Source organism: Natator depressus, chromosome 27 (genome assembly GCF_965152275.1).
Source record: "Natator depressus isolate rNatDep1 chromosome 27, rNatDep2.hap1, whole genome shotgun sequence".
Taxonomy (NCBI): Eukaryota; Metazoa; Chordata; order Testudines; family Cheloniidae; genus Natator; species Natator depressus.
Window position 1 is genome coordinate 14,373,224 of NC_134260.1, and position 24,353 is coordinate 14,397,576.

The 24,353-nt window shown below is 49.0% G+C and overlaps 1 protein-coding gene across 3 annotated transcripts in view; it reads right to left on the bottom strand.

Annotated features, from left to right (window-relative positions):
• Positions 1-19,271, bottom strand: part of ACLY (ATP citrate lyase) — a 48,084-nt gene extending 28,813 nt beyond the window's left edge. For all 3 annotated transcript variants that reach the window (XM_074940997.1, XM_074940995.1, XM_074940996.1), the window contains exons 1-3: positions 19,167-19,271; positions 3,567-3,738; positions 2,013-2,135 (exon numbers count right to left, since the gene is read on the bottom strand). In XM_074940997.1, coding sequence (XP_074797098.1) covers positions 2,013-2,135; positions 3,567-3,725 — 282 coding nt within the window. In that variant the 5' untranslated portion in view covers positions 3,726-3,738; positions 19,167-19,271. The remainder of the gene's footprint in view (positions 1-2,012; positions 2,136-3,566; positions 3,739-19,166) is intronic.
• Between the last annotated feature and the right edge of the window lie 5,082 nt (positions 19,272-24,353).

A 24,353-nucleotide genomic window follows, 5' to 3' on the forward strand; every position in this document is an offset into this window, starting at 1 on the left:
CACCCCACAGTGTTATTACCAGCATGGGGCAGGAGGACCCAAATTTTCTCACTGGACATTGTTAATGGCTGATTTTCTGAAAGGTTATTGTCAGATGAATAGCCAGTTTTTGTCCTCCTTGCCTTGGGCTGACAGCTTACATCAGCGAGGGCGCACAAAAGCACCAGAACGGCTTTATCCTCAGATGAATGGCAAAAACGACAGGGCATCAACATAGCCACAATCCATTTGCCCAGCCACAGGCAGCAGCTCACAGGCTGGGTTCCGACAAGGCAGGATGCAGTCAACACCCAGGAGATCAACACCCACATCAGCCCTGAAAAGCAGGCTTGGGAGGAACCATTTCCCAAACACAGGCTGTGGAGGGACAGAGACCTGTCCCCTAGGCTCACACTGTGGGTTATAAATATTAGTGATCACCTGGTTTCAAATGCCATCGTAAGTCATCACGTAAAATGAGTTTGGTGGTTCTTTAATAGTAGACAGTTGTCCAGATCCCCAAACCAGTGCGCAATTTGAAGTGATCAGCCCCTGCTCACAAGACCCAAGACTGGGATGTCAGTGGGCTGCAGGACAGGAGTGAGGGTCATCAGCAGAGTTATGTAAGGCAGCCTGCAAAACCCAGGGTTAAAACTCCAGACGCTCCCCGGTAAATGCAAGACCCGACTTACGCAAACCCGCACTTATGGAAAAAAAGTTCTGTAAGCTAGAAATAGGAAGGGGTTTTTTGGGGCGTAATGGTCGGGTATATGTTTCCGACTTATGCAAAATTCAAGTTATGCAAGGTGTTTTGGAACGGAATGATTGCATAAGTCGGGAAGTGTCTATAGTCTAATCTGCCTCAGTCTAACTAGTGCTATCATCCCCCACTTTCACAAACCCTGAACATTAAATTTGGAGGGCATGGGGGCAGAAATGTATATGAAGATAGAATAATCAGGTCTCCAAAAGGTCTGTTTTATGGATAACAAAATGCCTTGTCTGATTTAATCTTTTTTTAAATGGGTTTTTACCCTGAATGATTTTTTTATGCCGCTAAAAGCTCAACACATTTAGGAAAAGCGGGGGAAGAGAGATAAATACTGGGTCAGGAGCCCACACCCCCATACTGAGCCCACTCATTCAGACATGGCCCTTGCATTATCCTCAGCAGTTACGTCGACACCCCTTGTTTCTCAAGGGGCAGCCCTACCCGGATGCAGCTGCCTGCCCCATTTCACAACGTCCTTCAGGAGTGGCTTTGCAGCCCCTGCTGTGCATCTCAGTGATGGAGCCAGCTGTATATCAGTCATAGTAACGACAAGGCCTTGGTTAACTCCAGGCAGCACGACTCCATCAACTCCTGAGATGCAGAGGCTGAGATAACAGGTGTCTTTATCATCGTCAGAGCGTTCCCAGGAGAATAAAAGTTACAAGACAGCATCCAATTAAAATGAGGGCTGACATAAGACTCCAGTGTCAGCCAACACACAGTGACTAATACGCTGGCTGGCAACAACGAAGGGGCGATGTGAGGACTTTGCTTTTAGGTCAGTCTTGTTACAGCTACTTTGGGCACCAGTAAAATGGAACAGCCACCCCAACGAGAGGCAGTGCTGGCTCTTAAGTGGGGACAGATATTTAGAACAACAAGAGAATTCAGTGGGAATTCACCACTTTTTTTCTACTGACAGTGTCTCACAATAGGCTTAGTCATTGGATACTAATAATGGGTAGTAAGTCGACTGAACTGTGCCATCAGTGGGCTACCAAATGGTGCTTAATTCCCAATAGTAGATACACATAGGTCAGATTCTCCTCTCACTTGGTTTTCCATCAGCATCACTTCAATGATTATTCCTGCCTTACACTGGTATATGCGAGAGGGATAACCTGGCACATAGAAAGTAACATACAAAGCCCGCTAAAGATCAGGTTTATAGCACAAAAGGGTCAGAGCAATACAAGTGACTTTTCATCTCTTCACTGCTACATCTACCATTAGAACCTTGGCCAATATGCTCCGTACCTACCGTAGTTTCTTGTCCCAGACGGGGTTTGAGCCAAGCCTTCACCTGACCCAGGTCAAGATTAACTCCAACTAATCCGAGCTTCCCACGCCGTTTTATTAGCTGATCTGGCTTCACCACCAGACGCTAGAATATCAGACACGAGGGGTCGAAGGAGAGAGAAAAATCAGAAGCTTTGAGTTAAGCAGACAGAGTCTCTGCAGATTATTAAACTGAGTTTTAAATTAAGTAAATTCTCTGCAACAAAGTGTCCTAGGGGAGAGTTTGTTTAACCTATTGGCTGGGACCCAATGTACTATGGTTGTTAGGCAAAATGCACCCTTAGTGCTGTCCTGGATACTAGGTGGGAGATTCCACCAAATTCAAAAAGAAAGGAAAAAAACCATGGTGATCTTTGCTGGACGGACACTGTAAGCCCACAGACATTTCAAAAGTTCAGTATACAACCCCAACAAAAGGATGTGTGCTGTCCACAGTTCTTTTAGGATTCCTGAAAATCTCTCAGAGATACTGCTGATATTTTCTAGCAGCTGACTCATCCAGTTAAGTGTTGAGCATTTAATTAGTTACTGTGCAGTTGCTATCAATCAGCAAGAAAATGGACAGTGTGGAACATCCATGTCCTGCTAACCAGTGGCTTAAAATAATTAATAGCTGGAAAGGAGCCAGGTTAGCTAAACAGAAAAAAGGAACTCTGAAGAGATGCTCACTGCTCTATGCAAAAGATGCATGGCTAGGAAGCAGGACAAAAAGACTTCACAAACGAAAGAAAAAACAACAAACTTACCTTACATTTTTTGCTCAGATACAAAAAATCCAACACATCTACTTACCGAAACCCAAAACTAGTCAGAGTGAAGGCCAGTCATTCTAATGCTATGATCATCCTCAACCTACTATATAGTACTTGGGTAAAGAAAGAGTGTCGGAACAGAGCACATTATTGGAAATGAAGACTGAAATGTCTAGAGCGTAGTAGCTACATGACTACCTCACACTCAAGTTTTGTTTGATAACGTGGGCCAATCTCTTGATTTGTCTGCTGACATTTCTTTGTTTAACAGGAGTCACTCAAGCCCTCAAATCAGCAACACAGTCAGGTTCCTTTGACACCAATACGGCATTACTGAAGCCACATTTATCTATTCTCAGTGCTCCACTGCCATGTTGGGTTACTTTCTTCCACATTTCCTGGCATGGACCCTACCCGCTACCGACACTTCATGATAGCACAGCCAAAGGGCAGAGTTCTACAATGCAGGCCGCCACTGCCATCAGCTTTAGAGAACCGGCATGCAATGATCCAACTTACAGCCATCTTGGCAGTAGCCATGCTAGAGTACAAGTTAGATGTGAGAGCTGGGAACCAGAAGACCAGATGCATGGGTTCTAGTCCCAGCTATCAGACTTACGGTGTGACTTTGAAGGCAGGTCATCTAACCTCCCACTCTATAATTACCCACCTCACAGGAAGTATGTTGTATAGCCTAGTGATTGTAAAATGCTCAGACACCCTCCAATGAATGGCATTGCAGAAGGGCAAGTCATTGTGCTTACCTCAGTTAGGAGCCAGGGGTGATCCTGAATCAGCCGATCCCAGTCAGTGTCTGATGTCACTCTGGCATACTTGAAGCGGTTCTGAATGGCTGAGGATGTGCAGATATATTTGTACAGGAACTCCTTCCCCGTCTGCTCAGATATGGCTTTGGCTGACATGGCTACCTAGTAACTGAATTTAAAGAGCGAGAGACACAAGGTGAGTGTTGTACTATCTTTTACTTCCTCTAGACCTGAGAAAGAGCTCTGTGAAACACGAAAACTTGTCCCTCCCACCAACTGCCATTCGTCCAATAAAAGATACTTCCTCACCCACCTTGTCTCTCGTATCCTAGGACCAACACAGCTACAAAAATTTTTTTATATAGACAGAGACACTGACTCAGATTTGCAGATATTTCATCCCTCGGGTTCAATGAGAACACAAGGTTAGGTTAAGTAGAGACATTTATTAATCCAAGTGCCTATCCAAGCCTCCAGGCTCCATCTTGTCATTACGAAAAACCTACAAAATTCCATTGATCAAGTAAATAGTCCCCATTGATCAAAAACCTCACCCTATTCAACGACTCCTAACACCCTATCCATTTTCCACCCCCTGTGGGAGAGAGGGGGGCCTTGCAGCAAGACGAGAAAGCCACCCAACTCTGCACCGGAGGAGCCTTCACAGCAGACGACGTGTCAGGTCTGTGCCTCCCCACCCCCTACAGGCAGGGCAACCTGCCCACAACTACATACGTCCGCTCTCTCTCAACACAGGGCCAGTAGGGCAGTATGACAGAAACCCCTCCTCCAGCCCACTGCTTTCTTCCAAAGTATGTTATGTTTCCAGCATTTCCTCCTGATAGGACCCCTATTAAAGTTATGATTCTTAATGTTTTAGGAATCACTAATCAAATGCTTATATCTGAACAGAAAACCCCCCTCCATTATGGTTTTTCCCCCTTGTTTACAATACCACCTCACTTCATTGTTCTAGAAGAAGTGGCCTGAGAGCAGTCTCACAGCATCTAGTTTCCTATGGGGGAGGAAATTCTATGTGCAGAATTCTGGAAGGGGACGAAGTGAGGTGCTGGAAGTTCTTAAATTCCTTTCCCCTTCCAAAGGATGGGCTCTAGAACCAGCTGGGAATTCGCTCCTTTAAAGACACCAGCACACAAGGCTCTATATTCTTGGAGTTACAACTTTGTTTTGGCTGCAACATCGAAGTGCCAAAAAGTGTTATAAATGGCACAGAAGTGTTGATTGCTGCTACAAGTAAATGCTGCTTATAAAAATTCTTTTTTACTGAACCCATTTCCACATGACAGGCACCATAGAATATCAGGGTTGGAAGGGACCTCAGGAGGTCATCTAGTCCAACCCCCTGCTCAAAGCAGGACCAATCCCCAATTAAATCATCCCAGCCAGGGCTTTGTCAAGCCTGACCTTAAAAACTTCCAAGGAAGGAGATTCCACCACCTCCCTAGGTAACGCATTCCAGTGTTTCACCACCCTCCTAGTGAAAAAGTTTTTCCTAATATCCAACCTAAACCTCCCCCACTGCAACTTGAGACCATTACTCCTTGTCCTGTCATCTTCTACCACTGAGAACAGTCTAGATCCATCCTCTTTGGAACCACCTCTCAGGTAGTTGAAAGCAGCTATCAAATCCCCCCTCATTCTTCTCTTCTGCAGAATGAACAATCCCAGTTCCCTCAGCCTCTCCTCATAAGTCATGTGTTCCAGACCCCTAATCATTTTTGTTGCCCTTCGCTGGACTCTCTCCAATTTATCCACATCCTTCTTGTAGTGTGGGGCCCAAAACTGGACACAGTACTCCAGATGAGGCCTCACCAATGTCGAATAGAGGGGAACGATCACGTCCCTCGATCTGCTCGCTATGCCCCTACTTATACATCCCAAAATGCCATTGGCCTTCTTGGCAACAAGAAGATCAAACAACCAGAACAAAAGATCAGAACAACCAGATCAAAAGCTTGTGACCTGCAGAGGTTAACAAATGGCTCCATTTTTAGTAAGCGGTTAGATCGCTGACGAACTGGCATAGCCAACAACTCATGGATTTCTGGGCATGACAACAGTGCTCTTCAGGCTACTTGCCTTAGCAGGACTTCCCTTTGCCAAGCCAGGGATGGCAATAAGTGGAGGCGTTCACACAAGCAAAGCTCTTTCATTCCAGTTTCTTTTTTGGGAAGAAAGAATCACTTATGTCTCCTCTCCCAATTATTGTGAACCAAGAACTACTCTGAAAAAGATCAGCAGTGAGGAGTGGAAGAGCATAAGAAAAACAAAACCCCCCAAACAAACCTTGTAACAGTCTGGCCATGGAAGTGTACAAATATGACTTGGCAAAGACAACTGAAAATCCCATCACAGGAAAGGGGCCAGATAGCACATACAAATCCATGAAAGGAAGCAGTTTAAACAGATAGAAGCACAGAATAGATTGTGTTGTATTTCTTGTAATATCTTGTGCTTAAGAAGAACCTGTGCCAAGGTGGGCAGTTTCTCATCTTTGACTTAGCTAGGCCCATGACTGGGAATCATCAGTGATAATTATAAACAGAGTTTGGGGGCAGAGTTTTAAATTTAAAGGAAGGAATACGCTCGATGGAGAAAAGGATGAGTCATGCAGCATTCTCCATACAAATCTGGGATCTAACCAGGAGACCCAGGTATGCATTCAAAGTGCTCATGGAGGTGGATAGCTGTACTGCTGCATTGGCTGAATGCACGAGCACAGCTCAATGCTCAAGACCAGACTACTTTCTGACTAGGCTATAGCACAATGCAAAATGAGTTTGCGGACTGACTGATCAGCTAGATTAAAGTTAGCTTTATTTGCTTATTCTGAGACTTTCCTAAACAATGTTATCGTTTCTCAGGGTGGAATTACAGCCCTCTCTCAGGGATGCATACATCTGGCAGGTACTAGATTGCATGTAGACACCAAGGCTGAACATGCAGTCATCTCACGATAGCTGTAGCAGCAAGCTAGAGTTTCAATCAGATGTCCATCATTACGACGGACTTAGCAACAGCATGCAGCGGCACTTCCTCTCCCCTCTACAATCAGGTGACAGCAGGATACAAAAAAAAAACCCAAAAAACCCCCAAACCAAACCACCAAGCCAACCCCCATCATAACATTATCTCAATGCTACTAAGAGCAGGTGGGGGCAGGTAACAGGTAAGTGGATATGCTGCATGCCAATGGATTAGCTTCAAACTAACATTTTATGACCTGGAAGGCCTGCTCCATAGCTCCAGTGGATTGTCTCCAGATCTGGCTATAAACAGAGTTGCGCAGATACCCACTTGGTGTTGCTGGAGCTACTCAGCCATACTGCCGAGAGGGCTGCAGCACCAGGCTCCTTTAGTGCAGTGGTTTTCAACCTTTTTTCATTTGTGGACTCCTAAAATATCTCAATGGGAGGTGTGGACCCATTTGGAAATCTTAGTCTTCAGACCATAGGTTGAAAACCACTGCTTTAGAGGAACAAGAGGCTTGATTGAACAGTGGTGAACTATCAAAGGCATGATATAAGTCTCAAGGAGAAGGAATATATAGAATATCGGCAGGTATGTCTGGGTACACTGAAAAGAAGCCAGCAAAGTGCTTGTATCCAGAGCTTCAAGTGTGGGGATTATGGCTAGAAGATGACCTTCATCCTCTTTGCTCACTATAGAGTTCAATCTGCTGAGTCTACTGTCAAGAAGTAGTTTTCTGCCCTTCTTAGCCCTGCATATGCCACAGAGCTTTGAAAAAGCAAGCTGGATTCTACTGTGCACCAACGTGAGCTGCAGAGTTGTTTTGATTGCTGAATCTTGATTAGCAGGGAAGCTAAAAGAGGCAGAAAGAACAGTTGCACCATTGGGAATCAGCTGGATTTTGCAGCACCAACAATTAGAAGGATTGTCTGTTGATTTGCAAACTGAGCTAATTAGCTCTGCAATTAGCAAAAAGGAGATGGAACGTCATCCTTACACAATCACTCTCCTGACTATAAAGTCACTGACACAGATTGTTTTGAACAGGTATATCCAGGAAAGCAAGTGAATTCCTTCCCAGGATGATTTACTGCCTAGTCAACCCCCTGTCAACCTTTCATTTTAGACAGCAAACACCAGGCGTGATTGTGTATTGGGTTAGTAGCTGGCACAGGTAAGTGCAAGCTTCCCTGCCCACCCAGACACAGCTCTGCCAATCACCTTCACAACAGCCAGCATGCTATTTTTGGCAATTTGTATAGCAGCACTCACAAAGCTTTCCATTAGCTTTTTGCTTTTAAGTGATACTCTTTCTGGGAGCTTGGAGAGCTCCTGAGCCATGTGTGATCTTTTATTTTGTCTGATAGAAAGCTACAATGTGGCTCCCACACCCCATGGAAATCCATCAGTTGCCTGTTTTAAAGTACGCCAAAGGGCAGCCTCAGAGAAAACCAATGTCGCATTTCACTGCATTAAGATACAAAGTCTGGCAAATCCATTTCTTACGTATTTTAAAGAGCTAATTACAAATCTTACATTTTGGGTTCTTTCGGGATGAAATACTAAAGTTCTCATATAACAGCACAGCTCTGCAAAGCACTACAGTACACAAAAATTAAATAATGAAAGGCCCTATACACACATGTAAAATATCATATAGGTGACTCAGTCAGTACTCCAAGGTTCCCTTCCTACCTCTGGGAGGGCAGTATTATCTAGTGGTTAGAACAGGAGACTGGGAATCAGGATTCCTGGCTCCCATTCATAGAATATCAGGGTTGGAAGGGACCTCAGGAGGTCATCTAGTCCAACTCCCTGCTCAAAGCAGGACCAATCCCCCACTAAATCATCCCAGCCAGGGCTTTGTCAAGCCTGACCTTAAAAACTTCCAAGGAAGGAGATTCCACCACCTCCCTAGGTAACCCATTCCAGTGCTTCACCACCCTCCTAGTGCAAAAGTTTTTCCTAATATCCAACCTAAACCTCCCCCACTGCAACTTGAGACCATTACTCCTTGTTCTATCATCTGGTACCACTGAGAACAGTCTAGATCCATCCTCTTTGGACCCCCCTTCAGGTAGTTGAAAGCAACTATCAAATCCCCCCTCACTCCTCTCTTCTGCAGACTAAACACCCCCAGTTCCCTCAGCCTCTCCTCATAAATCATGTACTCCAGTTCCCTAATCATTTTTATTGCCCTCTGCTGCACTCTTTCCAATTTTTCCACATCCTTCTTGTAGTGTGGGGCCCAAAACTGGACACAGTACTCCAGATGAGACCTCACCAATGCTGAATAGAGAGGAATGATCACATCTCTTGATCTGCTGGAAATGCTTATACTTATACAGCCCAAAATGCCGTTAGCTTTCTTGGCAACAAGGGCACACTGACTCATAGCCAGTGTTCCCTCTAATTTTTGACAGGCCGTGTGTGCAAAAAATTTCTTCTGTACAAATTGTTATGCTTCTGTGCGTGCGGTGTTTCACCGTTTGCGCACGCACACAGCTTAGAGGGAACAGTGCTCATAGCCAGCTTCTTGTCCACTGTAACCCCTAGGTCCTTTTCTGCAGAACTGCTGCCTAGCCACTCGGTCCCTAGTCTGTAGCAGTGCATGGGATTCTTCCATCCTAAGTGCAGGACTTTGCACTTGTCCTTGTTGAACCTCATCAGATTTCTTTTGGCCCAATCCTCTAATTTGTCTAAGGTCCCCCTGTATCCTATCCCTACTCTCCAGTGTATCTACCACTTCTTCCAGTTTAGTGTCATTCTGGCATCGATTCACTGTGTGACCTTGGAACTCTTCATGACCAGAGGCTTCCTGTGTCTGTTTTGTTCTCCCCCTGCCCAAAATCTGTAAAATGGGGGAATACTAACCTAATCCACTGGGCAGTTGTTAAACCTGGAGTATACAAACTGCTTTGAGAGCCTCTGATAGAAAGGCAAGAGTGCTGTTATTGTGGGTTATGACACTGCAAGCCCACAAAAAGCTCAAAGGCTTTACAAAATTTGTATTCTCTATTAATTCAGCTGCTCTCGCTGCTTGTTCCCCACCTGACCTCATTGTCCTGAGTTTGTGACATCACAGCTGCTGTGGCAAGAATGGCGAGGCCAAAGGGTTATGACACTGGCAGCAGCTAAAATGTTAAAAGCAACAAAGACCCTGCTTTCATTCAAGGGTTGCTTAGTAATAAAATTGGTGGGGGCAGAAGCAGTAGGACTATCATAGTTAAGCTCTTCAGCAGCACTGACCCTGCTATTCCCATGAGCATGGGGATAGAGAAAACTGAAAATATGCTACTATCTGCAGAACTGTTCTGCGCAACAGTCAGCAGAAAAATTTCCACAATACATCAGCAGATGCCTGCTCTATGCACAGAGTGCAGGTCTGCCAATCGGTCACTAAGACACTCAGAGCAGGCCCGGCTAATTGTTTGTACCTGTTCTTTAGCAAACATTCGAGCAATAGCACCAACTCGAAGTGAAGTGCATGTAACATTTACTGCAAAAAGACCTTGTTGTTTTCCAACAGTTAAGTAGGTCAGGTCCCAAACCTCATAGGCTCATTTCAAGCACGGAGGGCCTCACAGCTATACCTACTGCCAGTGGGAGCAGTGGGCGCTCAGCTCCTCTGGGCCAATAAATAAAAGTCTCCCATACAGACACACACAAGCCCCAGGGTCACCCCCACCTCCTGTCCATTTGCTTGCTGAGACCCTGTTGTTTTTGCTTTCCTGGTCAAATCAGATTACAGTCTTCTTGCAGCATTAGGCTGCAATCCTGCAAGCTACATGCACATAGGCAGACCCCTACACCTGCTGCTATAGGGTCAGGACCTTGGCAACATTCCTCAACTCAAGGGAGGCGTGGGATAAAGTTGGTGAACCTGTTAGATTGCTAATCCACAACACTCTTTGGCTAGCCAAGGAGCCATTCTAGGAACCCTATGTAGGCATGGCACACAGGCTTACTGCTAGGATCCAGTTATTTCATTATTATCATCCCATCCTCACTGAAAGGAGAATGGTGGAAGCACAGTTGAATGGGAGACAAGACAACAGACCAAAGGACAATTAGTTGGCATTTCAGAGCGGTTGGTCCAGACTTAACTTCAGAATATGCCACAGACATTTATTTGAATCAGCTGCATGATACTTTGCTCCTTTGTATGCGCAAACAGAGAGCTCTGCTGAATGAAAGCCATGTACCCTGCCTTTTCTGATGGGTCAATCACTGTAGTAAGAATTACATTTAACATAATTTACTTTTTATGAGACATTGATTTCTCATGGAACCAGCCTTCACACGTGCCTTGAATAGATCTCGCTGTGTTTACAGAGGCTTTGCAAAAGAACAATCTCTGCAACAAAAGTGATTTTGAGGGTGTGCTTTGAACGCAGTAGCATGATCTGCAAGGGTGTAAAACTCAACAGCTTTTCAAGGAGCACCATTAACGTTATATACCAACATCAGAAGGGCAAAAAAAAAAGATTAAATGACTATTAAACTGGAGAGGTCTGAGGAGTTTTCTTGCTTTTTGAAGGGCGCATGCTTCCCAGTGAACTCCGGTGACTTGATGCTCTGTTCCTCTACATATGTTGGTCATATGAAGAAAGTGACAGGAAGGGCCAGGCACATCTCGGGGGAGATTCAAGCTACTCCCTGATGGATGAAGAGGTCAGAACATGACCACAAATCAGCCAAAGAAAAATAAAAACAGCCCCTACTCCCAACCTCCACACTGGGCCTCAGAATAGCCTCCATATTCCAGAACACATCCTCATTCCCCAACTTACTGAGGGGGGAAAAAAAAAAAAAGGGGTTTTGCAGACTATCTGGATCCGATTCTGGCCCAAGATTCTAGCTCTGTTTTCACACCCTGCAGTAGATGCATTTTTGTGGGAAGACCATCTGAATGATTCCACACCAGGGGTTGAACAATCTTTCAGCATGGAATGTTCTACTACAAAAACAGAAGATTTTTAATTCACTGTATTTTAGGTCATAAGGGCACAATACTGTGGTTAAAATTATAACCGCAGAACTGGACTAAGTGGTCCAGAAAGTACCAACCTCATGTCAAGAAAAGGACAAAATTATTAGAAATCAGCCCAGCCAAACAGAAAATCCTTAAACCCAACCCTGGACCCAGCTACGGAGGTATTTGGATAGGGAATCTCCTTCTTAGACAGAGGGTCCTGAACGAAGAGGACTCTGCCCAGCCCAATCTAGCTAGAAACCACTAGATAGAAAACAAGGAAAATCTAGTTGACTACAAAGGTCTACATTTTTAGGAGGGTGAGAGTCAAGAAGATGAACAACTAGAGGGTTGCACACTTTGTTGCTTCTGCAGGCCAAGCTCACTGCACATACCAGGGGCTTCTTGAATTCCTCCATTCCCCAAAAGCTCCCTGTGAGCCATCTTGCCATCCCCCTCTATGTCAGGGATTCACTGTAATCCCCCACCCCTCATGCCAGGGGCTCAGGGTGTCTCCTTTCCCTCGCCCCATCGGGGCAGTATCTCTGTGCTCCCCATTCCCCTCTGCCACATGCTGGGGTTCTATGAGTTTCCACCCCCCTCCTCCCATGCCAGGGATGCTGTGTACCCCCCGAAATGACACCCCGCCCACGTGAAGGGTTCTGTGTCCACACCTAATCTCCCCCTTCAATTAAAGAGGTTCAAGCTGCTGGCTCCGCTAACCAGATGCCAGGGGCTCCATGTGTCCCCCATGTCTCTCCCTTTTCAGTCTTCTGATTTTCACCAAAATCAAACAGGATTCTTCTGCCCATCAGTGCCTAGAACATTCCCTGAAATGGTGGAATTGATCAGATGCCATGTTCAAAATTCACTGTGTTACATCCAGACAGAAACAAGCAGAGAGGAATGCCACGGAGCTAAGTGTAAGGCCCCACAAACTCAGCCCATAAATAATATAACATTTACTTTCTACCAAAAAGCCTAGTAACTTTAAAAGAGGACTGGATATGTAAATGGAAAATGAGAACCTACGGTTATGTTCTGAAGGCCATATACTTCCAGCCAATCTGTAAGAGGATATCAGCCCTCCTATTTCATGGTTTAAACCAACAGATTTAGGAAGAAACTTCCCCTCTGGACAGGTTATTCCATAAATTGTCTATTGCAGGGCTTTGCACCTACCTCTGAAACTGCTTGTACTTGCTTCTTCCACAGACTGGGCTAGACAAATCCCTGGCCATTCCCAATTCCTATCCCTTCCTGCTGTAAGGAGAAATTATATATACGGGAGTGGACACACATTACTTGGCAAGAGGGTAAGCTACTCCCACTACTTTGCTGGGCCAGTTGCTAAACACAATTCAACATGGTTCTTCCAAAAGGCTTTCAATTAAACTGTGAGGGTCTATCCACTCTGGGGTTGGTTTCCTGTAGAAAGATGCCAGTTACTGTGTTAAGAAAATCATGAGTTTTCAAAACGTTACTAGTTCATAAATAGATACCATCTTTACAGACATCCCAATGCTCATTAGGAACTCCAGAGAGGGTACAGGAAACTGACAGACTAAGTCACGTTCTCTGGGGCTCAGAAATATTTACTTCTCTCTGCCAAAACAGATGTCACCTGTCAAAGCTCCTAGAAGGATTTGTTCTCAGGAAAGTCATTCAAGCACATTAACAAGGGAGAAGAAAAAAAATGTTCATACTGACGATGACAAGCTAGATAGGTCTGAGTGGCTGAACGCTGACTCTGCTGTAACTTGACAGATGCATATAACCTGATCTGGTGAGGGCCAGCTGAAGGCAAAATACCACCTAGTGCACAGGATAGGGGAAGTCAGATGGGGCATTTTAGGCAAAGGAATCAGGGCAAAACCCCCTCCTCAACTTCTGAAAAGAGTTCCCTGGGATCTGCAGTGTCCACTAAGAGCAAGTGAGATACTGGATTTTAAAGAGTGCTCCAAAAGAAACTACACACCTGAAACAGAATGGAACTCAGATTTGTCTAACTGGGAAAGAAAAGAGGACCCAGTAGTTTAGGGATTTCAGAGCAGGGCCACTAAGCCATTCCCTCTAGTAAAAATTGTCAAAATTTGTTTAGGAAGGAAAATCTGTTGGGAATATTTAAACTAAAATTTGCCACTATGTGACATCAGCCACCATTTCTGGGAAAATTGTGAAATTGGTGTTGGTAACAAGAGGAACTTATAACTGGTCAGTACAGAGCTACAAAATCTTAAGTGTCTCTTCAGGAGCAGTTACCAAGATGACATTTGAGTTAAGTGTCCCATCTAATGCTCAGTTCAGATCTATGAAGCAGCAATTTTTGAAGCTTAGGGGAAGGGGGGGGGGGGGAAGAGAAAAAAATCACGTATTCTTCTTAGAACAATTTCCCTGCTCACCTCCAGAGAAAAGCCTTTCCTAGGAGCAAGGGCACCCAAGCACGGTCTCTGTTAGATCCTGGATATAGAGTTCCTGTTTACCTAGCGCTACCAGCAGAGAGGAACTTTTAAACTCCCTCTCTAATGCAACAGATGGCAGATTGGTTTCTGCTGATTTAATTATAAAACAATGATCTTCCCCTTCCAAGCTGAGCTCATGCCAGCAATGCCGGGCCTTCCTCGTCATTCATTCAGCTGGCCCCTTGCTTTTCAGAAGTGAAAAGTCAAACCAACTGCCACAGAGTTGGTTTGCCAGAACTGCTGGGAACCATGTTTATGAATCTTGTTTGTCAAACCAGTAATAGATATTTAGCATCAACTAACAAAGCTGAACTCTGGATAGGCCCAGCCAAAAATCTTAGCTGTTGTGGCCAAATCTGCCCCTCTTTTTCATGACAGAAAATGTCTGAACTAATACCCTGGTTTCCCAAGACAGCATGGAGCTCACTGCTTGGGTATCAAATATCCAGTCACACTTGACAGAGCAAAGTGTTTATTCATCTTAGTAGCTCACCGGAGCTTCCTTCAAGGTGACATGCCAGTGCTGCTTCAAAACACTCTAGAAATACAAGACACTGAGGTCAAAGCTTTCCATGGGAGCTATCAGCACACAGTAGCTGTGGATATGGACACAGACACATGATAATTTCAGGCTTTATCTCAGTTGCTTCAGTTTTACAGGCTCTTTTGAAGATAGGTAAGAGGTCATATCTTGCTATTAATCTTCCTTCCTGTTACTAGGACCAGGCACTCAAAATTGAGGAACACCTGTATTCTCACTAGGGGAGGGGGAAGAGCAGCTATGGAAATGAGAGAGATTAAGACACTGTGCCAAGTTCCGCTCATATTGGACCCCGTTCCAATCACAGGTCCAGTTCCCACTCGAGTTCATGGTATTCTGCTCTCAGGTCTTGTCTACATTACCCGCTGGATCGACGGGCAGCGATCAATCCAGCAGGGGTCGATTTATCACATCTAGTCTAAAAGCAATAAATCAACCACCGAGCACTTACGCATTGATTCCGGTACTCCACTGGAGCAAGAAGCAGAGTCGACGGGGGAGCGTCAGTCGTCGACTTACCACAGCTATTCACGTAGCTGAAGTTGCTTAACTTAGATCAATTCCCCCCACCCCTCCTCAGTGCAGACCAGGCCTGTTACATGGAAGCAAACCAGGGGCTTACTTATGTCTTGTCCACACTTGGTTCAGAACCATGCTAGCTAACTGCAGTCACACACTTGAACACTTCTGATGCTAGTAGACGAGATTCTCATCAATAGTTTGTTTTTTTGAGAATTACATCACCATGCTGTAGACCACACCCCTTTCCAGGTCATTCATTAACACCAAGACCAACAAATAACAATCCCAGCCCACAGTGGCAAGGCAAGCCACATCAGCTCCTTTCTGGTAACAACATACCTAGTTCTGATCATAGCATAGGCAGGGTCTTATCAAAGGGCATGGAAGGAGGACAGTTCAGAAAGTGAAGATGGAGAGTTTACACTCCTGGTGTTTGTTTTTCCCTCTCCAATTCCAGAGATGTCATTTAGGGTCTCTGGAAAGAGTTAAGAGGCTGACATTGTTTAAGGAAGGATCAAGGGAGACAACACACAGTAAACACAAGCATCCATTTAATCCTTGGATGTCAGATTATTTCTGTATGAAATCCTAAATCCCAGCACCATTCAGCTACAACAGGATCAAAAACCAAGAGGTCCTTATTGCCATGTAGGAGACTAGAGTTTGAATCCCTGGCTCTTGAGGCACTAGGTCCCCCATCTTGTTCCCCACAGGAACAGAGAAACACACCACCAATACAGAGAACTGAACATTGACTAAAGGGAGAGATGGGAGTGATCTAATGCCCTGAGCAGAGGGCTGGCAGTTCTGAACCCAGCTCTAACTTCTTTTCCCTCTGTACCTTTGGGCAAGTCCCTTAACACCTTTCTCCATCTGTAAAATGGGCAGTGACAGTACAGCCCTGCCTCCTGGGACAGGTGTAAGAGAACTGCTTGGACAGCACTCTGAACTGTTAGTATCCAAATTCTACCCTCACTGTTTGTGTAGAACTCCCCAGTAGTGTCATTGGGAGTCCCCTGCTTGGAAGGAGGCTGAAACACGTCCCTGTATCAAGGGTTTATTTTGCGTTAGAATAAAGAATTACTATGGCCAAAAGGAACCAGTCATACCATCAGTTCGGGGGGGGTGGGGGGGGGGAAGAGTGGGCTTGGTACAGTGCTCTGCACATTGTGGGCACTACTGGGATATAAATACATTTAAAGGATGTGGCTGATAGGATATTAGGAAGTTAAACAGAAGAGCTAGGCATAATATATTCAACATACAGATAGGATTTCAGCTTGGACCTTTAAATGCTTGGATGCAGCTGAAAAATGCAGTTCTGGGCAGAGAAATGTGAAGTTTAAAGCAAAAGAATTTTGAAGAGCAGCAAAAGAGGAAGAGGTGTCTGAAACAAGCAGGCAAGAGAGACCTTGGGAAGTGGTTGTTTAGAAAACCTACGAAGCCTTTGGTTCTATTCACAGCTGGGATGAGAGGTCAGACAGGCTTCTCAGTCATTTCACCAGAGAACACAGCAGCCAGTAAGAAGGGATAAGACCCCCAAAGGGTCTCTGGATCCAGACTTGAGGAACTGCCACAGCACAAGCACTAGAACAGACCAATCCTAGACAGACTATTTGAACAGACAAAGAAATCAAATCTTTGTGATCCAACAAAGAAAACAAGAGCCATTTATCCAGGCTTATTATAATTCATGTTTGTGCTAAGCTCATTTGAAATAAGGTGGTATGTTTATTATGTCTTTTCAGCCAAGATCTCAGAACCCTCCAGAGAGGTGAAGTGTCTTGCCAAAGTCACAGAGCTGAAATCAGAACCCAGGAGTTCCCGATTCCCAGCTCCATGTTCAGACCACACTACTCCCCATCTTCAACCGTTGGCCTCAGTGTTACAGAAACCCTGGGTATAGTAGCAACACACAGAAGTCTTCCTTCCAGGGCTTTTTATAGTTCATCTGTAATATGTAGCAGACCAGAAGAGCTATTGGGACCAGTGTAAAGAGTAAATACCTCCAGTATATCACCACCACCTCCGGCTTCCTCCCCCTCAAAAATAAGAGATCCCAGGAAAGGAGAATGAGACCTGCAACTTATGGGGCTCAAATATCTCACATAGCAATGACAACAATGCCTAGAGGTCAATAAATCTGACACCAAGATATGTAAACCCCTATTACAAGGGTGTTAATTCATTCTCATCAAGATCTGAATCACAACACCAGAGACTACACAAATAAAGTGATTTTAAATTAATTAGTGCTACGACTTTACACAAAGTACACAAGACCCAGGAGTTTGATTGTTATCTAGCAACTGCCTTAGTTATGCCAAATCTGCAAGACTGAAGGTGAAAGAATGAGTGCTAAGAAGCAATTGACAGATAAGACAGAAACCAGAGGACGTGAACATTTAAGGTTCTACATAGCATCTCAGAGCCTGGATAATCAGGCAAGAACTAAACTCTCTTGAAATTCTTCTGCATTTCAAGGAGGAGGAGGAGGATCTAAGCTCAAAGACGCATTTTGCAAAAATACCAGTCTTGGGCACAGCTCTTAGCTTTCTGAAAACGTCAATGCAGCTACAATGTCTTGCAGGGGCGGTTACTGAAAACTAATCTGGGTATTTTCCCTTTAGAATGGATTACTGCTTCACATGACAACTGGCCGAATAGGCATACCTTCAATTGCTGTCAGAGTCAGTACGATATAAAACTTGTTAAATGGGAAAATTGAGAGAGGTATTTAAAAGGTTCTATGAGACAACAGATGAGGCAGTGGCAGCACGATGTAATAATGATAAAGCAGACAGAGATGCGAACATGCCAGAGAAGGAAGGAAAAATTAATCTAGGTTATCTAGTAGTTTGATTTATTGGAATAATAAACATTGCTGACAATTTGTCAGGCTGGGTCTATGGCTCCTGGACTTTCATAATTCTTGTCACACCTGTAACTTTAAAAAAAAGTAAAGTCAGATCAAAGGAGAATTATTTGCTTAGTTAATTCCTCATTCCTGACTTTGCCTCCATAAGGAAGTCCAGATTCTTCCAGGGATACTGCAGTTTCTATACAGCCAAAAACTTACAGTAGCAAGGTTTTGAAATTGTGTCGGCCCCGGCAAGGGAGCCTTAGTGCCCCGTTCTCACCTTGTGCTGCCATTTACACACTCAGGCTGCACTGGTGAGCGGCTACCAGATCACACGGCTGGCGTTTCCCACGGACTTTGCACTGGTGTAAATAACCGCACAAGGTCCAGGGCAGTGGAAAATTAGCTCTGTGTCAGGCCAGGTCAGCAGCACTGAGCCTCGTACACCAGAGCAGAGCCAGACACGCAGCAGCAGCAGCGTGTAAAATGAAGTGCGCATCCCTGCCACATGCACACCGCCCCGCACGGCCACCTGCAGAGCGCGGCCCAGCGCCCGCCAGCCCACGCCCGCCGCCACGGACACGCCGCCCGTTCCGGCAGCGATCGGCCTCGCCTCCCCCGCCAGCCTCTTCCAGGCACGAGTCCCGACCTGCCGCTGCTGCTCCTCGCTGCGGCCCTGCGAGCCGGCCCGGCTTGGCCAGAAGCAGAGCCAGGAAGCGCCCGCCCCCCATTGCACCCCAGCTCCCCTCCCCAACCCTCCCCACCGCACCCCGCCCCATTGCACCCCGACCCGCCCCCTCTCCCCATCCCATTGCACCCCGACCCCTCTCCCCTCCCCACCGCACCCCGCCCCATTGCACCCCGACCCGCCACCTCTCCTCTCCCCACCGCACCCCGCCACCTCTCCCCACCGCACCCCGCCCCATTGCACCCCGACCCGCCACCTCTCCTCTCCCCACCGCACCCCGCCCCATTGCACCCCGACCCGCCACCTCTCCTCTCCCCACCGCACCCCGCCCCATTGCACCCCGACCCGCCACCTCTCCCCACCCCATTGCACCCCGACCCGCCACCTCTCCTCTCCCCACCGCACCCCGCCCCCTCTCCCTACCGCACCCCATTGCACCCCGACCCCTCGCCCCACCGCACCCCGGCTCCCCCTCCTCTCCCCACCGCACCCCGGCGTTTTGCAAAGGGCCCTGGCATGGGAGGGGCGCCTCTGCCCCCAGACGAGCTGCGGACTCACCCCGGTGCGAGCGCGGCTCCGCTCCCGGCCTGTGCCCGCCCCGCCGGCCGCTCGCTGGCTCCTTTTGTTCGGCGCCCGCCCCGCGGCTCCTGGGGCCAGGGGGCGCCCCGCGCGCGGGGATTGGCCCGCGCGCTCCCCACGTGCCCCAGGCGCCACCGCCCCGCCCCGCCCCGGGGGCTGGTGGGAGTTGTAGTTCTTGGCCCCGCCGGCCCTGCCCCTGGGCGGGGCGCGGAGCGGGCGAGCGCGCGCGGCGGGCCACGTGCTCCCCGCGCGGCGCTCCATTGGGTCGCCGGCCGTGGTTTGACCGGCACGCGCTCGGCCGGCTCGAGAGTCGCCCCCCAGGGGCCGCCCGCTCGGTCCGTCATGAGGCCTTGGCTCGCGTCCTGCGCCGCGCACCCCCCGCTGCCGCGCCGCGGACGATGCCCCCCCCGCCCCCCGGGGCACCTCCCCCTTGTGGCCTGACACGGGGGCCGGGCCCGCCGGGCCCCGCCTCTCTGCAGGCCGCTCCCCCTTGAAGCGGCGCGGCTCGCAGGAGGAGACCCCGCGAAGGGCAGCGACAGCTAGGGCCGGCAGGCCTCCGACGCAGTGGGCTGCAGCTCACGAAAGCTTGTGCTCAAATAAATGGGCTGGTCTCTACGGTGCCGCAAGTCCTCCTGCTCTTTCTGCGGATACAGACCAACGCGGCTGCTGCTCCGAAACCCGGGGGCCGAACCCCAGCCCCTGGGCCTCCCGCGGCCGCCTCTTCCTCACAAGAGCGGGGGCTCGTATTTCGCGCTTACGGGGCGCCTTTCGCAGGGTGCGAGCCGGTGTATCGGCTTCCCGTGGACAACCTGCCTGAGGCGCGGGGAGGCTAAGCCGTGAGCCCCACCCTGCCGCGGAGGCGGGGACGGCACCCGGCAGCCCCGGCCCCCCGTGCTCTGTCCGCGGGTGTCTCGTTCTGAGATCACAGGCCCCCAACAGCAGCCAGCAGACCGCCTGGGCTTGCCAGACAAATCGCCGACCAGTGTTTTCTGCCGATATTTCCAATCTGTGACTAAAAGCAAATATTTATGTCCTTACGTTATTGCCAGCTCTCTAGTACTTTGCTCTTCTATAGCATCACTTATCAGAGGCTACCTAGGGACCAGATCCTGCCCTGAGATCGACACAGACACAGGGGTCTGCCTTCATGATCTTGCAGGATTGGGATGTCCGTGTGTTACAAACACTCATCCTCCTAACTCTCTTGAGGTCAAAGAGACTTAAACCCTCACTTATAGATGGAGGAACTGAGGCTCAGAGGGGTGAAGTGACTTGCCCAAGTTTGCACAGCGAGTCAGCGCTACAGCCGTGAACATGCCAGGCCCCTTCTCTAAACATTAGAGGATGTTCCCTCCTTGAGATTACTACTATACCCACAGCTGACATGCTGCCAATAGAAATTACTTACCACTGACTGTCCCAAGTTCTCTCTTTCCTCTCAGGAGCCCAGGATTTGCAACCCTGAATCCAAAACCTTGGTCTATCTAGTCTGGTATTCACACCCCACTGTCCCTCCACCAATGGACAAGGTGGGGGTCTCATGCCACAAAGCTTGTGAAACACTGTACATGAGCTCAGTTTACCCACTGGAGCGTGAGATGGGATTAGCACATGCAACTGCAAATATTGACCAGGAAATTCTCTAGCCCTGTTCAAAACCCAGCCCTAGGTTTTGACTTTTACTAAGTGAAAAGGTGAAATGTTACAGACCCTTGATTAATTTGTTGGGATCAGAACCCCACCCAGGCTGGATTCACTGGTTCCAAGTATCATTTTCTGGATATGCCAGACATCTACCACACCCACTGTGAATCAGCTGGCTGGGAGAAATGTGCTAGACATTAAACTTAGCAGGACTTTATCCAGGGCCAAAATAAAGTCAAAACTAACATGTTCTGATAGTACAAGGGAGATGCAGATTCTCTCAGCCACCATTTCCCTTTGTCTGGAGGTATGAGAGAGAGTCAAGATCCCATCTCTGCACCAGAAGATTGTCAACCTAGATTGACTAACCCCGCCTAGACACCAGGTTCAGAGCCTGCCTCCTCAGTACCTTTGCCTTATTCAGGGATGACCAGGCAGAAGAACCAGTTCTGTGTGTCAGCAGTGACTGTGAAGTATTTACAAAATCACTTTCTGTAATTTGAAAAGGAGTACCTGTGGCACCTTAGAGACTAACATATTTATCTGAGCATATGCTTTCGTGAGCTACAGCTCTCTTCATCGGATGCATTCGGTGAAGTGAGCTGTAGCTCACAAAAGCTTATGCTCAAATAAATTTGTTAGTCTCTAAGGTGCCACAAGTACTCCTTTTCTTTTTGCGAATACAGACTAACACGGCTGCTACTCTGAAACCTTTCCGTAACTTGGCTGCAACACGAGCCTGCTCCAGGCTTCCCTGCTGTTCTTCCAGGGCTATGCTTCCAGCAACAAGTTTTGAAACATCCAGTCATGTGAACAAAGTCATACAGAAGATGACTGATTCCACATTCTCAACAGGTCAGACCTGTTGACTCAGGATAAACTGGCGAAAGTGACCAAAGGTAAGCAGCATACTGTACCCAATGGCTAGAGTGGTTCCCAAGAGATTTATTGCCATAACAGGAGTATGTCTAGCCTGATTTCCTAGAACTTTCTGGACCCCATATTAATGTGGTCTGGGCTTTTCCTCTCCTCCCCTTCAAAGCAGCTCCACCCCTGCCAAAATCCCTGCTCTCTTCATTGCCTACCTATGCGCCTCTTAAGCTTCTTTCCTGCTCACTCCCCTTCCTTCCTTCACCCACTGCTGACTTTGTACCACTTTCCACGTGGCCCTTGTGCCTGAAACAGCCGCCCAAGAGAAGCACAACGAGCCCCTCTTTCCTTCAGCTCACATCTGAAAACCCAGCTGATCTGCAAGGCCTCCAAGTGATAAAATAACCCAAGTGTTGCACCCTGTCCATTCTCTGTGCTGGGATGGATTGTGATTCTAGGCACAAACGCATTGGGGCCAGGGTTCTGCTGTGCCGCTGTTTTAGCCACCTTTGGTCTCTTATTCTTAGCTTGTAAGGTTTCTGGGAAAGGCAACAACTCTCACAATGCATTTGGACAGTGTCTAGCACAGTGGGGCCCTGACCCCTAGTTGTGGTGCATACACACTGCCGCGAAACAAACAGTAAATAATAACAAGGGCTGTGCAAAGTGATGTGGCAATCGTCAGATTCTTACCTGGACTGTAAAACCAGGCAGGCACTTCCAAGGTAAGACGGGGCAATTGTTTCTGGCTCCTCCACAGCCTTCCTTTGGGATTCTGTTTGCACATGGCATCACTAAGGGCCAACCCTGCTCCAGCTTGTATATCACATCACATTCCCAGCCAGACCCTGTGACCTTCAGGGGTAAGTTGTGCCACACAGCCCTCTTTGGCAGAGCAAGAGTGAAGGGCACTAAGGAAATCCCAAAGAGGGTCAGACCGACATTACGACCCCTCTTAGAAATAGGTGCACATGGGGGTCAGGCCCACATCCAAACAGCAGGGATCACAACACAGGGGAGGCACTAGGCCAAGTGCACAAGTTTATACATATGGGGTCACAGATAACGGGCTGCAGTGTCCATCGCAGTCATTAGGAGAGGAGCCTGTGGATCTGCGTGGCAGGCAGGACTTCCAAGTTAGCGGTGTTTGTCTTACAGCATCCTGGCCACAGAGGGCAGACAGCTCTGGAGGTGATGTGCTCAGGTGGGTGGAGTACAACTCGGGGCTGGGAGAGGGACAAGGTGCAGGGGGAGGGGGATAGGGACAAGGCAGTGAGCAGAGGGGCTGGGAGTACTGGGGGCAAGGTACACAGGGTGGAGGCCTTGCTCGGAGGGGTGTGGGAGGATAAGGAACAAGAGGGAATGGAGTTCTTTGGGGGGAACGAGGTGTAGGGAGTGTGTGGGGGGCAGAGGATGGGGTGATGGGGGCTGGCGGAGAGGGTTGGTAGAAGATAAGGCACAGGGGGAATGGGATACCTATGAAGCAATAGGGTACAGGGAGGGAAGTGTTTGTGGGGGGACACATGAGGGCAGATTGGGGGATGGGTGGAGAGCTGTGGGGCTGGCCATGAATAAGGCACTGGGGGAATGGGGAGGGGCAGGGAAGCGGGGGATCTAGAGGGCTGGCAGTGAGAGGCTGGCAGGTTTAAGGCACCAGGGAATGGGAAGCTTGTGGGGCAATGGGGGGCAGGGAAGTGGGGACCAGAGGGCTAGCGGGGACAAGGCACCAGGGACTGGGGAGATGGGGGGCAGAGAAGTGGGAACTGGGGTGCTGGCAGATACGAGGCCCAGGGAATGGGGAGCTGGGGGGCAGGGAAGTGGGGGCTGGCAGGGAATGGGGAGATGGGGGGCAGGGAAGCAGAGACCGGGGGGCTGGCAGGGGCAGCAGGGGATGGGGGGCAGGGAAGTGGGGACCGGGGGGCTGGCAGGGAAGGGGGAGATGGGGGGCAGGGAAGCAGAGACCGGGGGGCTGGCAGGGGCACCAGGGAATGGGGGGCAGGGAAGTGGGGACCAGGGGGCTGGCAGGGAAGGGGGAGATGGGGGGCAGGGAAGCAGAGACCGGGGGGCTGGCAGGGGCACCAGGGAATGGGGGGCAGGGAAGTGGGGACCAGGGGGCTGGCAGGGAAGGGGGAGATGGGGGGCAGGGAAGCGGGGGCTGGGGGGCTGGCAGGGAAGCGGGGGGCTGGCAGGGAAGGGGGAGCCCGGGGGGCCGGCAGGGAAGGGGGAGCCCGGGGGGGCCGGCAGGGCTGAGGCCCAGGGAAGGGGGAGCTGGGGGCAGGGAAGGGGGAGATGGGGGGCAGGGAAGGGGTCCAGGGGGGCTGGGGGGCAGGGAAGGGGGAGCTGGGGGGCAGGGAAGCGGGGGCCGGGGGGCTGGCAGGGAAGGGGTCCAGGGCGGCTGGGGGGCAGGGAAGCGGGGTCCGGGGGGCCAGCAGGGAAGGGAGGGTCTCGGGGGGGGCTGGCAAGGAAGGGGGGGCCCGGGAGGGCTGGCAGGGCCGAGGCCCAGGGAAGGGGGAGCTGGGGGGCAGGGAAGGGGGAGCGGGGGGGGGCAGCAGAGCGCGGGGCGGGGCGCGAGGAGCCCCCCCCTCTCCGCGGGGGCGGGGCCCCGCGGGGTGTAGCAGGCCCCGCCCCCCGGAAGTCCGGCGGCGGTTGCCA